Here is a 14,395-nt window from a genome sequence, read left to right on the forward strand (position 1 = left end):
AAGTTTGTTCAATAAATGGTGCTGGGAAAACTAGGTCACTACATGCAAAAGGATGAAGCTTGACCACTACCTCACACAATGCACAAAAACCAACTCAAAATCAATTAAAGAATTAGATATAAGACCTGAAACCATAAAATACATAGAAGGAAATATAGGCAAAACACTACATGACATACACCTCAGTAACATGTTTAAAGACACATCACCCAAAGCAGTGATAGTGAAGGCAAAGATAAACAGCTGGGACTACATCAAATTAAGGAACTTTACAGCAAAAGAGACAGTAACCAAAACAGAGACACCCCACCGATTGGGAGAAAATGTTTGCACACAACACTAATGATAAAGGACTGATCACAAAAATCTACAAAAAGCTGATGAGACTCAACAAAAACAAAGTAAATAATCCAGTCAAAAAATGGGCAGAAGAGCTAAAAAGAAACTTCTCCAAAGAGGAGATGCAAATGGCCAACAGGCATATGAAAAAATGTTCAACATCACTTGTAATCAGGGAAATGCAAATTAAAAATACAATGAGATACAAAACTACAATGAGATCTTACACCAGTGATAATGATTTCTTTGCTAGTCTGATTCTTGATGCCAGGCACAGCCCTCAGTACATACTGGAGATCTTTCTTGCAAGAGGACTGCCATTCTGGAATGAGCAAGTTCAGCAAAAGATTAACTCCAGCTTGGGCTTCAGACTGATTTTTCAGAAGTATTTCCTTGTATTCGGTCTTCTTCCTGAGGCACAGCATAACACAGTTAACAGGAACCTAACAATCACCTGGACAATGCACTGAACGAGAAAGGATCCCCATCAGAAAGCTAAATAAATTGGAAGAGTGGAGTGACTTTGCTAATCAGTATCCTAAATGTTTAGGATAATAAAGCCTGAAAGACCAAGATCCTCTTTCCTGTGGTTCTTCCCCTCAGAGAATCCCAGAAAAAGGCAGAGAAAAGAACATCAGAAATGAAAAAATACAACAGCTAATATTTAAAGTTGCTTATGAAGGTATGAACTGACACCACTAAGCTATGTACAGTGTTATAAACCGTTACCTCAAAAAAAATTAAAAAAATAAAAATCGACTATTTTCTCAGATGGATACTATTTCATCCCACTGGTTGACGAAGGTGCTGCCGCACGGTGGACACAGGTCATTTGTTAAAAGAACCACCTTGGGGGCCTCCCCACTGGTGCAGGGGGTTGAGTGCAGCCCTGTGAAGCTGTCCGCAGACTCTGCAGCATGGGTTTGATTCCCGGCTGGCCAGGGAGAGACCCACATGGCCCAGCAGACCTCTCCTGTCTCTCGGCTGCTTCCCTCATCAGTGTATTTTGGTCATTCTGCCTGTTCTGCCCCCCGCTCTGTCTCTGGTGAATCCTCTCACCCTCCCGCACTTCTGGCCTGTACCCCAGTTCTTGTATAAAATAAATCTTTTTTATTTATTTAAGATTTATTTATTTATTTATTTATACAAGCACTGGGTACAGTCAGAAGACTGTGAAGGGTGAGTGAGAGAATTCACCAGAGCCAGAGCGGGGAGCAGAGCAGGCAGAAGGACCGAAGTACACTGCTGAGGGGAGCAGCGGGCGGCAGGAGAGGTCTGCGCGCCGTGTGGGACCCTCCTCCGGTGGCCTGGGAGCAGCCGGGGTTCGAACCGGCGCCACAGAGGCCGCGGGCAGCTTCGCAACCCAGCGCTCAACCGCTGCACCACCGGGGAGGCCCATAAAATAAATCTTGAAAAAAAAAAAAAAAAAGACCCACCTTGGAAGTGGCCGCTGCGTGCCTGGCTGGGAGGCATGGGCCGAAGCGGAATGGGACCGTCCTGTGTGGGTCACCTTCCCCAGTGACCCGACCTCCCGTTTAGCCCGGGATCACGTAGGTGGGACTGGGAAGCCTGACCCCGCCGCCCTGTCCCAGGCCCAGCTCCCGCATGGAATCCGATGCGTGTAGCCGAGCCCGCCCTGCGGGGCGCGGAGAGGCGGGCAGCGCAATCACCCCGGCCCCGCGCCAGGCTCCTCCGGGAAGGGCCGGGTTCTCCTCCGTGGGGGCCGCGCCCCCTGCCCCTGCCCGCGGCGCCCTGAGGCCAACACTGCCAGGGTCCCGCCAGCTCGCGGTACCGCTGCAAAGACGCCCCTTGAGATGCGCGGGCGCTGGTCATCTCCGGGGCTGCACGGGGACCTAGGTCCCGGACCCCGCTCCTGGTCAGCCCAGGCGGCGACGTGTCGCCCGCGGGCCACCGCTCATCCGTCCCTGAGTCAAAGTGGAGAAGCTCCGGTGGGAGCACCTCTGTCAGCGGGGAGGACCGGGTCACCGTCCCGGGAAACCGGCGCTGGTGACAGGTGGCCAGGACTGCCGCACCCGGAGCCCAGGCACCTGACAGCCCGCGTGACGCGAGACGAGCCCGCGGCCGGGGCCAGAGCGGATATGCTCGCTCCGAGCACTTCACCCGCACGATCCCCAGCGGCTTGGGCACCGTTGGTACCGCCCCTTCACATGGGAGGAATCCAAGACAAAGATCAAATCCCTTGCCCGAAATCACTCAGATGCTGGCTACAGTAACTGTAGAATTTCTAAATTGTCTCCAGGGATGACATAGTGAGACGCCTGCTACTTCGTTGAAGTGGGAGAATTGAGGCACTCACTAGATCTGTGGATAGCCCATCAAGTCCTGAATCAGGCCACAGATGGCCTCCACTGAGGGGTCCTTCCTGGAACACCCAGGACCAGGCCACTCAGGCTTAGGAAGCAAGATCACCTTGAACTGAGCTGGGTGGAAGACCTGGGAGATGGGTTTTCAGACCTGGAAAGTGTTTTATGATATATGTGAAGAGAATCTACTTCCAGAAAAACTAGTGGCTCCCAACACTGGTCTTACAGTGTGAACTAGGGAGCTGAGCAACTGAGTTTATAATACTTTGTCAAAATTAATTACATCGAAAGTATTCAAATATATACACACACACTGTATACAATATTTACCTCATCAAAGGTAGACCCATAAAGGGGAAATCTAAATCTTGTTTGTATTAGAAGACAATCAATAGTTCCTGTGCTGTCAGAATAATATGGTGCTAAGACAGGGGCAATTCTTTCCCAAAGAGCCCATTTTTTAAAGTGAAATGTCTCCTGCTCCTTACAAGCGCAGGAAGTGAGAATTAGCGCTGATATTTGTGGTAGCCAAACTTCCTCTTAAGATTTGTTAACAGAGGGCAGTTTTAGTATTTTCTTGGTGTTTGAACCCAGGACTCTGGGATTTCTGAAATATTTTCCAGAATAGTGATAGCTATTAAAATTTTTTCTACAGATAATTACTCAAGAAGCACTACCAGGGCATACTTGGCATGTTCACCTGGAACAGAGGAAGTGTGGGCTCTGGGACTGGGTTGCCTGAGCACAAATCCTGGCCCCACAAGGTATTAACTTTGTGATCTTGAGCAGTTATAATTCATCAATTTCATTTCCCCAGCGAAACATGAAATAATTTAAGTACAAGCATTTAGTAAAATCCAGCCCTCAGTGAAATGTTAATGGTATGTATTGGTAAGTCCGTTTTTCTACTCTGAAAGATTGCCAATAATAAGAGCTGTGAAGCCTAGCTGGAAATTCCATGCCATCCCACTTTTGGGGGTACAATTGTTTTTGAGCACAGGAAACCACGAGAACCACCCCTCCTCCCTTTGTTTTTAAGTAAATTATGAACAGTATCCTACACGGTAGACATGGGTCTTTGTTTATATTTCCTTTGTGATATTAGTTATAGATAGATGGAGGAATATGTGTACATTGAGAGAACATGTTAAGCAGAAGATGAACTGGAGAGAATGCAAGTAACAAGAGTCAAAAGCAAACTGAAACTAAGAACCACATTCCAGTGAGCAAATTAAAGAGCAGCTCTGAAGTTACTGTGAAGAGTCACATCAGTTGGATATCAGATTAGATGTGAGCATGATGTCTGGAAAAGAGGCTGTTGTCGTAAAGGTTCTTGTCACTAAGTAGTTGCATCAGTGCAAGGCTCAGCTGGGACAGAGCCAGAGAGCCCTCGGGCTCACACTGGGATCCTTGCTTGCTTCTGGATGTAAAACCAGGTTCCCAGTTCTGGCTGCCGTGGTGCTGTGTGTGCAACCCCAGCGCTGGCGTTGTGAAAACACCAGTCTTCGAGGATGAGCTGTTTCTCACATGTTCATTTGCTTTCCTCTGCCATGACCTGTGTGTTCCCAGGGTCATGTAAATTCCAATCTCAAAAGCTACATAATGTGCCCTAATTAGAGTGTCACCACCATTATCATCTTCGTGTTCGTACTTGTGCCCTGGCAAGCTGGGGACATGTTTCTTTTTTTTTTTTTTTTAAGATTTATTTATTTATGCATACAAGAACTGGGGTACAGGCCAGAGGTGTGGGAGGTGAGAGGACCCACCAGAGACAGAGTGGGGAACAGAACAGGCAGACTGACTGAAATCCACTGCTGAGGGGAGCAGCAGGTGAGTCAGGAGAGGTCTGCTGCGCCATGTGGGTTGCTCCCTGGCTGGCCCAGGATTGAACTCATGCTGCAGAGGCTGTGTACAGCTTCATAGGTTGCGTCTTAATCACTTGAGCCACCAGGGAGGCCCATATGAGTTTCTATAGGTCTAGGGACTCTTCTGATTCCAAGCCAGGGCTGATACTCTTCCACCTGTATAGGGGTTATGGACGGAGCAGGAGCTGAGGGGCACTAGGCAAACGGGCATAGCAGATGGCAGAAGCGGGAAGACTGGATAAAGAAACCAACCTGGGGGCCTCCCTACTGGCGCAATGGGTTAAGCACCGCACTATAAAGCTGCCTGCAGCCTCTGTGGCACGACTTCGATCCCCAGCCGGTCAGGGAGCAACCCACATGGTGAGGCAGACCTCTCCTCTCTTTCCCACTGCTCCCCTCAGCAGTGTATTTCAGTCAGTCTGCCTGTTCTGTTCCCCACACTGTGTCTGGTGAATACTCTCACTCCTTGCATCTCTGGCCTGTACCCCAGCTCTTGTATGCATAAATTAATATATATATATATTTTTTTAAAAAGAAACCAACCTGGGGACAAAGACAGGAGTAAAGAATGGTGGTCCCCTTCCCTCCCCTTCCCCTTGACCCTCCCAGCACAGAACTGTTCACTCAGTAATGCGGGGCAGTGCCAACCAGTTGTTCATATTTTTTTCAGATGTCCCAAGCCTTTGGCACAGAGCTGGGGTAAAGGGGGGTTAAAGCGGAGACGAGCACCGCACCCCTCCCCTGCCTGGACCTATCCCCTCCCAGGTGTGACTCAGAACACTCTCTAGACACTGACATATGAAGGGGTGGAGGGGCCACCCTGTGGTCCCAGAGTTTGGGCACCAGAGGTCTGACCCCCCGCTGTGAAGGGCTGGGGGAGGGGGCACACAACCCTGCAGGCTCTTCTTGCACTATAGTCTGCAGCTCTGCCTGCCTTACAGGCCTGTTCAGGCTTCCCTGCTTCACAGGCAACCACAAAGGCAGTTGGGGTTTCAACGCAACATCCCTCAAATTTCAGCAGACACCAGGTGAGTGTGGGGCTACAGCATGAATTCTCAACCCCCTGACTGAGCAGAGCAGAACATCTCTGAGCGGACTCGGGCACGTGGCCAAGCCCCGTGAGTGGTTCTGGCGCTCACTGAGGTTGAGGAGTCTCTACGGGTCAGGGTGACGTCAGAGACCAGACTGGAACGTGAGGCAGCCGAGCTCTTTCTCTGTGAGATACTGTAGCTAAGTCAGGTTCTCCACGTGCAAGACAGCTTGTTTTTAAATGGAGAGTGGTTTTAGACACATTTTAGGAATTAAATGAGAAAAGTGCTCTGGTCAGTGTTATAAAGGCCCGGGTGAAACCACTGGCCTCTCAGCCTCACTGTCTAGATCCCCGCTGCTTTGGCTCCAGCCATCAGCTACCCCCTTTCAGCCTCTACTTTGGATCGGCCTGTCTCGTCACCGATGCTTTCCCACCATAGGCCTCTCTGCCTCTGCTCACATTTGTTTACTCTAGATATTTCTCCCTTTCAACTTCCAAATCTGCCCATGGAACCCTCATCCTCAGTATAATCTTGCCTGACTTTGGGCAGAGCGATCTGTCAGGAGCTACAGCACTTCTGTCTGCCTGGGGCCGAGGAACTCTACATGACTATGCTGGCTGCAGTCCATGCAGCTCAACACGTGGCTCTCACATGCCCCACCCCGGCTGTACACCGAGCAACGGCAGGCAGTGTGATGCTCCATGTTCTCCACAGCCCCCCACGCACCGGGCTGTACCCGGTGGCCGCTTATCTGCGTTTCCTCACAGCAACCATGACTGATGCTTTGCCCTGAATCATTTCAAAGCTAGTGCTTCTCTGCAGCCTGCCCTCTGCAGTAGCTGCCCTGCAGTCATCACACAGCAACAGGTTTTCCTCCTTAGTGGACAGTCTGGTGTTGAGTGAGAGCCGAGTTCTGCCTGAATGTTTCCCCACACTCCTCACATTTATAGGCGCCACCTCTATTGTGGATTCTCCGGTGCTTACTAAGGTCTGACCTCTGTCTGAAGGCCTTGCCACACTCGTCGCATTGGTAGGGCTTCTCCCCTGTGTGGATTCTCTGATGCTGGATGAGGCTGGTGATGCCTCGGAAGGCATTCCCACACTCGTAGCACTTGTAGGGCCTCTCTCCAGTGTGGATCCTCTGATGCTCCGTGAGGACTGATCGCTGAGTGAAAGCCTTCCCACATTTATCACATTTGTAGGGTCTCTCTCCAGTGTGAATTCGCTGATGTTCTGTAAGACTGGTCCTCTGGATAAAGGCTTTTCCACACACGTCACACTTGTAGGGCTTCTCCCCAGTGTGGATTTTCTGGTGCTGAATAAGGCCACTCTGACTGAAGAATTTCCCACATTCCTTACACTGGTAACACTTTTCCTTATGGTGGATCTCTTGATGGGAAACAAGGGAGGAGTTGTAAACAAAGGCTTTTCCACACTCACTGCACTCATAGGGCTTTGCCCCTGTGTGCACTCCCTGGTGCTGGGTGAGGATGGAACGCCGGCTGAAACTCTTGTTGCACTGAGCACAGTGGTAGGGCTTGTCTCTCGTGTGGATCTTGAGATGGTGGAAGAGGCCTGCTTTCTGGCTGAAGGCTTTGCCACACTCACTGCAGTGGTAGTGCTTCTCGCCAGTGTGAAGTCTCTGATGCTGGTTAAGAGCTGACCAGCGGCCGAAGGCTTTGCCGCACTCGTTACACTTGTACGGCTTCTCTCCAGTGTGAATGATTCTGTGTCGGATAAGCACAGTTCTCCCGCGGAAAGTTTTCCCGCATTCTTCGCATTTGTAGGGCCTGTCTCCAGTGTGAACCCTCTGGTGCTCTAGGAGGTGTGAGTGCTGCCGAAAGGCTTTCCCACAGTCATCACATTCGTACAGTTTTCCTCCAGGACAGACTTGCTGCTGTTCAGCAAGGTCTGAGTTCTCGGTCAAACTTACTCCGTTTTTATCACCTGCGTGTTGATTTTCTTCCCTGGAGTATCTAGCGGGCGCTTCTGTTTTTTCTTCAGGTTCAGGAGATTTTTCATACCTCGCTGACTGGGACACTTCATTTTCAACTCTGTTAGATATATTCCCACATGGCTCCATTTCTTCAGAAATTTCTTGCTTCAGTGTTAAATTTTTGTACTCATTTCCAGTCTTGACATCTGAAACTACAAATGGATGACAATGTTCACTAGTTTCCTGTGATGGCAAACAGCAACTTCGCTAAGTGACATAAAATGACTCAAATGAAAACCACATAAGAATCTAGAGTTTCTGCATGACTATAAAATGGGATAAGGATGAAACACTCTGAAAACTGTTAAGGAAAAAAGAATAACCCAATAGAAACTGGGCAGAGGAGAAAGTGATGGTTTCCAGAAAAGGAAATGCAACAGCTCTTAAACACAAGATGTTCTACCATAACATAAGAGAAAAAGCAATAGTGAAATATGATTTTCGCCCATCAATTCAATATGTGCCGTGTTCACAGAAACATCACACATTGCCAGTGGGAGTGTAAATTAATGCAGGCCTCAGAGGGCAATTTGACAATATTTATCAAGATTACAAATGTTTGTAACCACTGATCTAGTAATTCCACATACAGGAATTTATGCTATAGATATATGTTCATATCTGGTTATTTATCATAGTGCTATTTGTTATAATAAAATATTGTGAACAACTTAAATGTCATTATCAGGGGAGTGGAAAAGTTAATTATGTGGGACAGCCATATATTTTAATATTAAGCAACTGTTAAGAAATAAACTAGGGCCTCCCCTGGTGGGGCAGCAGTTGAGTGCTGGGTTGCGAGGCTGCCTGCAGCCTCGCAGCACCAGTTCGATCCCTGGCCACCAGCGAGGGTCCCACAAAAAAAAAAAAAAAAAAAAAAGAAAAAAGAAATAAACTGTGAGATTCTACCTTCTCAGTGAGAAAAAGAGGAAAATGATACCTAAGAAACTAGTAACAGTGACAACGTATTTCAGGGTAGGGAGGAAGAGACCAAGTGGCTGGGGGAATAGATTGGAATGAACACTTTTCATTTGGATAATCAAGACTTTTTATTTTTGACCATGTGAATTTTTACCTATTTAAAAAAATTAAATGAGAAAGAAAAAATACAGCAAAAGCAGAGATAAGGAAGACACAGGGTGCCTCACCCACTCATAACTTAACATGCTGTCACTCTGCTCGCTGTGCCTCTGTGTAAGAGAACACACACACACACATTCACACACACACATGGTCTCCTGGCTCATCTGAGACTTGCAGGTCCATTTCCTGGGGAAAGACAGTCAAAGCAGAAGAGCGGGCACGTGTCTCAGGACAAAGGCAAGACCAATAGCGAGGTCAGTACAAAAGAAGACAGTCCTCGGCAGGCCTTATATAATCGGAATTTGGAAAGATATTAACATAAAGGGAAAAAGAGAACTCAGAGTGACAAGGCAGTCTGTGCACAGTGAGCAGACTCTGGAAGAGACCTTCCTCACGCAAATGACCAAAAAGAACACAAAGGAAAAAAGACCCCAAATGTGCTGTGTGAGCCTTGTCCCCATCCTCCCCAGACGGGGCTTTCTTGTTTACCTTGCACCTGATGGGTGTCAGGTCCTGGAGATTCACGCTTCAGCTGGGCCTTCACGGAGGGGAAGAGCACAATGGATCCTTGTTTGGTCCCGACAGGCCCCCTCTCCTGCAAGGGTGCTTCCTGTCCTTCGGCATGGACTGAGATCTGAGACGAATGAGATGTAGCTGACACACTCGCTCTGACAGCAGAAAACAAGAGTGTAAACTATTTGTGGCAGAGGCAGCTGCTCTCTGCAACTTGCAATGAGCTGCTCTCCGGCTACCTGCCTGCCGTCACCCTGCCCTTTCTTCAGGGCCACTGTAACTGCTTCTCTTCTAAGAAACCTCCTCATCCCTGGCTGTGCCACTTTCACTTCTTTGTCTTATGCTCAAAGAAGTAGAGAAGGGAGAGAGGAAAAAAAAAGAGGAGAGAAGGAAAAGAAGATGAAAAGAGACAGAAAGGAGGAAAAAGAACTTCAGGGAAAGCCAAACAGAAGAGAGCACAAAGAAATGGAAGGAGAGGGAAATAATGAAGAGAAATGAAGAAGAAAGAGAGGGGACCAGAGGAGAAAGAGGAAGAAAAGAGGGTGAGAGAAGGACGGAGAAAGAAGGGGATGCAAGAGAATAGAAAAATCTCTTCCGTATTCATCCAAGAGCTGTTCCCAGGAGACTCCGCTTCTGAGGTCCCCACTCCACTTTTTTTCTGAAAAATGATCTTATTTTCCTTTTTTAAAAAAAAGATTATTTATTTATGCATACAAGAACTGGGGTACAGCCAGAGGTGTGGGGGGTGAGAGGATTCACCAGAGACAGAGAGGGGAACAGGAGGATCTACTGAAATATACTGCTGAGGGGAGCAGAGGGGAGACAGGAGAGGTCTGCTGGTAGCTTCCTGGCCTGGGATCCACTCGTGCTGCAGTGGCTGTGGTGAGCTTCATAGGTTGTGTCTTAACCCCTTGCACCACTAGGGAAGCCCGATGATCTTATTTTCTGTTTATGTAAGATCACAATCTCAAAAACCATCTCCTGTTCCCTCTAGCCATCTCCACCCTGACTCTTCCCTCCCCACTATTTTAGAGAATGCCTTTTCTTTTTCTTAAAGGTTTATTTAATCACACAAGAACTGGGGTACAGGCAGTGAGAGGATTCACCAGAGACAGAGTGGGGAGCAGACAAGGCAGATCTACTGAAATACACTGCTGAGGGGAGCAGTGGGTAAGACAGGAGAGGTCTGCTGTGCCATGTGGGTAGCTCCCTGACTGGCCAGGGAATTGAACTCCTGTGGTGGCTGCAGACAGCTTCATAAGTTGCATCTTAACCCCTTGTGCCACCATGGAGGCTCCTGTCTTTTCTTTGTCAAGGCTCTTATCTCAACCTTGGCCTTCAACTCCATCTCTTTCTGCTTCCTTCTGACTCTTGTTCCCTTATTTCAATGATTTAATCAGGAATTTCAGTCACTCTTCGCTTCTTTGGCTCCACGGGTCCATTCCCTCTTGCATTTAAAAATAACAGGCTTCCCTGGCCGGTACTGTAACATCAGGGACTCAGAACCCTTCCGCTTGTTGTCTGAGCTCACTAGCTGTGACCTTGATCTGATTACATACTCTGAGAGCACATGACATACTGGACGTCAGGGCACTGGCACACAACAGGCCCTTATATTATATGGGCCCCCCTATCCCTGTCAGGGCGAAATTCTGTAGGCAAGAAATCACTACACAGTATCTCTAGTTCCCTGACAGTTGTACCTTGTAACCCCTGCCTCCAGAATAGGGACCCAATCAGCAGAATACTAGCTAAGACATCTAGTAAAAGATGTTCTGATACTTCAAATTCTGGAGGGTGGGGCGGGTGGGGGGAGGTTAGCACCATGAGCCACCTAACTCTGTACCTCAGGGCTCAGAAAGCTGCACACTCCACTAGCTGCCCCCAGATGACTTCAGAGAAAGGCCTGGCTGGCTACAAACTCATCTTGTTAAAGGCGAATTACGTTTGCTTGGAAAGCAATTCTGTTTTGGTTCTCTGCCTGCCTGCCTGGCCGCCCCTCGGTCTTGGCTGCTGGCTGCTCCCTGACGAGCTCCCTCTGTCTCGTGGCTTTAAGCGTCAACCATATTCTGGCAGTGCCCACTTGATAGCTCCAGTGCAGATTATCCAGCTGCTTGTTCACTTCCCCATTGGGATTCCAACAAGAGTCTCAAAATTCATATGTCTAAAATCAAACACTGGGTTCCTGTTCCTCTATTCCAAACCTCCCTCTCTTCCACTCCTTACCATGTCAGGGAATGACAGATCTATTTTGCCTGATGCTCAGACCAAAACCCTTGGCATAACCATTAACTTGCTCCCATAACCACCTGCTTTATAGTGTGTTTGTTTTTATATAAAGAAACTCTATCGAGTTCTACCATCAAAGTGCATCCAGCACAGCATCCAGTCACCTCTCACCACTTCCTCTGTTGTGCTCCTAGTTCAAGCCCCAGCATTTTCTGCCTGGACTATGCTGACCGCTCCAGCTTCCTGTGTCCCTGCTTCTACTGCTGACCCTACTGCCTCCCCTCTCCCTTCCCAGGCCCAATGTTCAATTTTCCCAACATAGCAGCCACAGAGATTATTTTAAAATTTAAGTCAGATTAAACCTCTTTTCTGTTCAAAATTCCCCAATGACTTTCCATCTTCGAATAAAATCCAAAGACCTTATTACGGCACACAAGTCCTTACATGATTCAATCTCCATGTAACTACCTGATTTCTATCATCTCCTCCCTGACAAATGCCTCCCACTATTACAGGCACATTCTTGCTTAAGATGGCTCCTCTACCACTGCCTCTGCTGGAATGCCCCTGCCCTAGAGGGCTGCATGGCTGGCTTAGTTCAGATCTCTCCTCTAAAGGTCACCTGAGCTCAAAGGCCTCCCCTGACCAGTCTATCAAAAATAGCACAATCTTCACTTCCGTCACTATTCATTTTCTCTGCTTCATTTTTTTAAAAATTGGAATTTACCACCACCTGACATATTATGTTTCTCTTTTACTTCTGCCTCCTCTCAGTAGACTAGAATTATCTATTATACATAAGAGCAGCAACCTCCCGTGCTGCATTCCCAGTGCCCAAGGTGGTGTCTCATCCTAACTACACAGCGCACCTTCCCTGCAGTCTGAACTCTTTTAGGGCTGTCTCCATCTCATCAGTCAGTCTTTCAAGCTTGAAATCCTTACTGCTTAGTCTGGAAGAGATTGCTCAGTGAGGTTTTCCACTCATTCCTTCTGTAAAGAAACTGCATCTTATTTCTCACCTGGTAATCTGGCTCATCCAACTCTTTCTCTAAATCCTCTTCCACACTATCTTTGCAACCTCACTGGTCTTTCTAAACCACCATCTATCATCATTTCCCATTAATTCTTACCCAAGACATGTCTTATCCTTTGCAACCACAGCTTCATGACTCAAGTTTCATGATCGAACTTAGATGGTTTTTGCCAGATCTTCCTCCCGCTCTAGTCTGTGTGCTGAAGATTACAAATTCTGTTTTATTATTTCACTGTTTTATAATTCTTATAATTTCCCAGCCTTGGCTCTACGGAAATATTGGTATAGGTAATTCTTTGTTGCAAGAGGCTGTTGTATGCAGTGTAAGCTATTTAGCAGCCATCCCGGCTCCTGAGCCACTAGATGCTAATAGCACCTTCCCTTGGGACAACCAAAAATGTCTCAAGACATGGCTAAATGCCCACTGGGGCGCACCGCCCTGAGGTGAGAGCCACTGTCTTTTTTATCAATGTTAAAACAAAACTAGATCCTATGTGATTTGTTTCCCTTTTACAGGTCAAGGTTAAGAAGCTCATTTGGACTCGAAAAGAAAAGGCTAGGAGTTTCCATCCTACAGAATAAAATCTAAACTGCGCAGCTTGATCGTGGAGATCTCTGGTATCTACACATCTCTCTGGCCTAGAAATCCATAATTCATCTTCTTTAAAACAGAAACCGCATCTTATTTCTCACCTGGTAACCTGGCTCATCCAACTCTTTCTCTAAATTCTCTTCCACACTATCTTTGCAACCTCACTGGTCTTTCTAAACCACCAGAAACCTGGGCCCTCTGCCCAGGTCCTTCCTCCCCATTTTCCACTCTGCTGCTACAACTCATTTTAGTGAGGTGGTAACTTTGCATTCTCCTTTTTTTTTTTTAAGATTTATTTATTTTTATACAGAGCCGGGTACAGGCCAGGTGTGCGGGAGGGTGAGAGGATTCACCAGAGACAGAGTGGGGAACAGAACAGGCAGACTGAAGAAATACACTGCTGAGGGGAGCAGTGGGCGAGACAGAAGAGGTCTGCTTCACCATGTGGGATTCTTGCCGGCCGGCCGCGATCGAACCTGCGCTGCAGAGGCCGCAGACAGCTTCGCAGTGCGGTACTCAACCAGGGAGGCCCGAGTTCTCCATCTTTTAATCCTTTATAGGGCAGAGGGCAGTGCCCTTATCTGCAAAGCCTTATTTATTAGACATCAGAATTGTGCAGCAGACGTGACGCCCTTTCAAGAGGCTGCTTATCACGCCACCACCCCTACTGGCCCCTCTGTCCTGCAAACCCTGTTTCTAGTGTTTCTCAGCAGCATTTCATTCAATAGAACATTGTAGCTAAGTCCACAAACTCATCACCCTTCTGCAGAAAAGGCAGGAGGGCTAAATATGCCAGGATACAGTAACCAACTTCCCAAAACTCAGGCCCCTCTGTAAGGCACCAAAGTCTCAGGAACACATTTTATGAATTAATGCTACACATCTCTCTGGCCTATATATCCATAATTCATCTTTTCTTAAACAGAAACCGCATCTTATTTCTCACCTGGTAACCTGGCTCATCAAACTCTCTCTCTAAATCCTCCAGCACAGTGACCACCTCCTCCCCGCTCTCTGGATGCTGCTCCCGCACCCAGGCCTGCAGCTCCTCAGGCAGGATGGTCAGGAACTGCTCCAGCACTAGCAGCTCCAGGATCTGCTCCTTGGTGTGGGTCTCTGGCCTCAGCCACTGGTGGCACAGCTCCCGGAGTCGGCTCAAAGCCTCACGGGGTCCTGATGTTTCCTGGTAGCAGAAGTGTCTGAAGTACTGCCGGAAGACCTCCCGGCTAGGGGTGCTGGTCATCTGCAGGTTCTGATCCTGAGTGATAGTATACTTACGCTCTTCCTCTTCTTCCTCCTTCTCTATTTTGACTTTCAATAGTTCATCCTGGTCCTTGTGGGCTTGGCTAGCCCAAGTACATGCCATCATAACTGAGCAAAGGCTTTATCA

At 47.9% G+C, this 14,395-nt stretch overlaps 1 protein-coding gene across 1 annotated transcript; it reads right to left on the reverse strand.

Annotated features, from left to right (window-relative positions):
• Positions 1-5,133: 5,133 nt before the first annotated feature.
• Positions 5,134-14,374, reverse strand: ZSCAN12 (zinc finger and SCAN domain containing 12). Its single transcript, XM_037519060.2, has 3 exons — positions 13,952-14,374; positions 9,128-9,272; positions 5,134-7,707 (listed from the first exon to the last, which is right to left on the reverse strand). Exons 1-3 carry the CDS (start codon positions 14,372-14,374, stop codon positions 6,437-6,439), a joined length of 1,839 nt encoding a protein of 612 aa, XP_037374957.1. The 3' UTR covers positions 5,134-6,436.
• Positions 14,375-14,395: the final 21 nt, after the last annotated feature.

Source organism: Talpa occidentalis, unplaced genomic scaffold, assembly GCF_014898055.3.
Source record: "Talpa occidentalis isolate TD23 unplaced genomic scaffold, MPIMG_talOcc4v2.1 talOcc4.2, whole genome shotgun sequence".
In the NCBI taxonomy this organism is placed as follows: domain Eukaryota; kingdom Metazoa; phylum Chordata; class Mammalia; order Eulipotyphla; family Talpidae; genus Talpa; species Talpa occidentalis.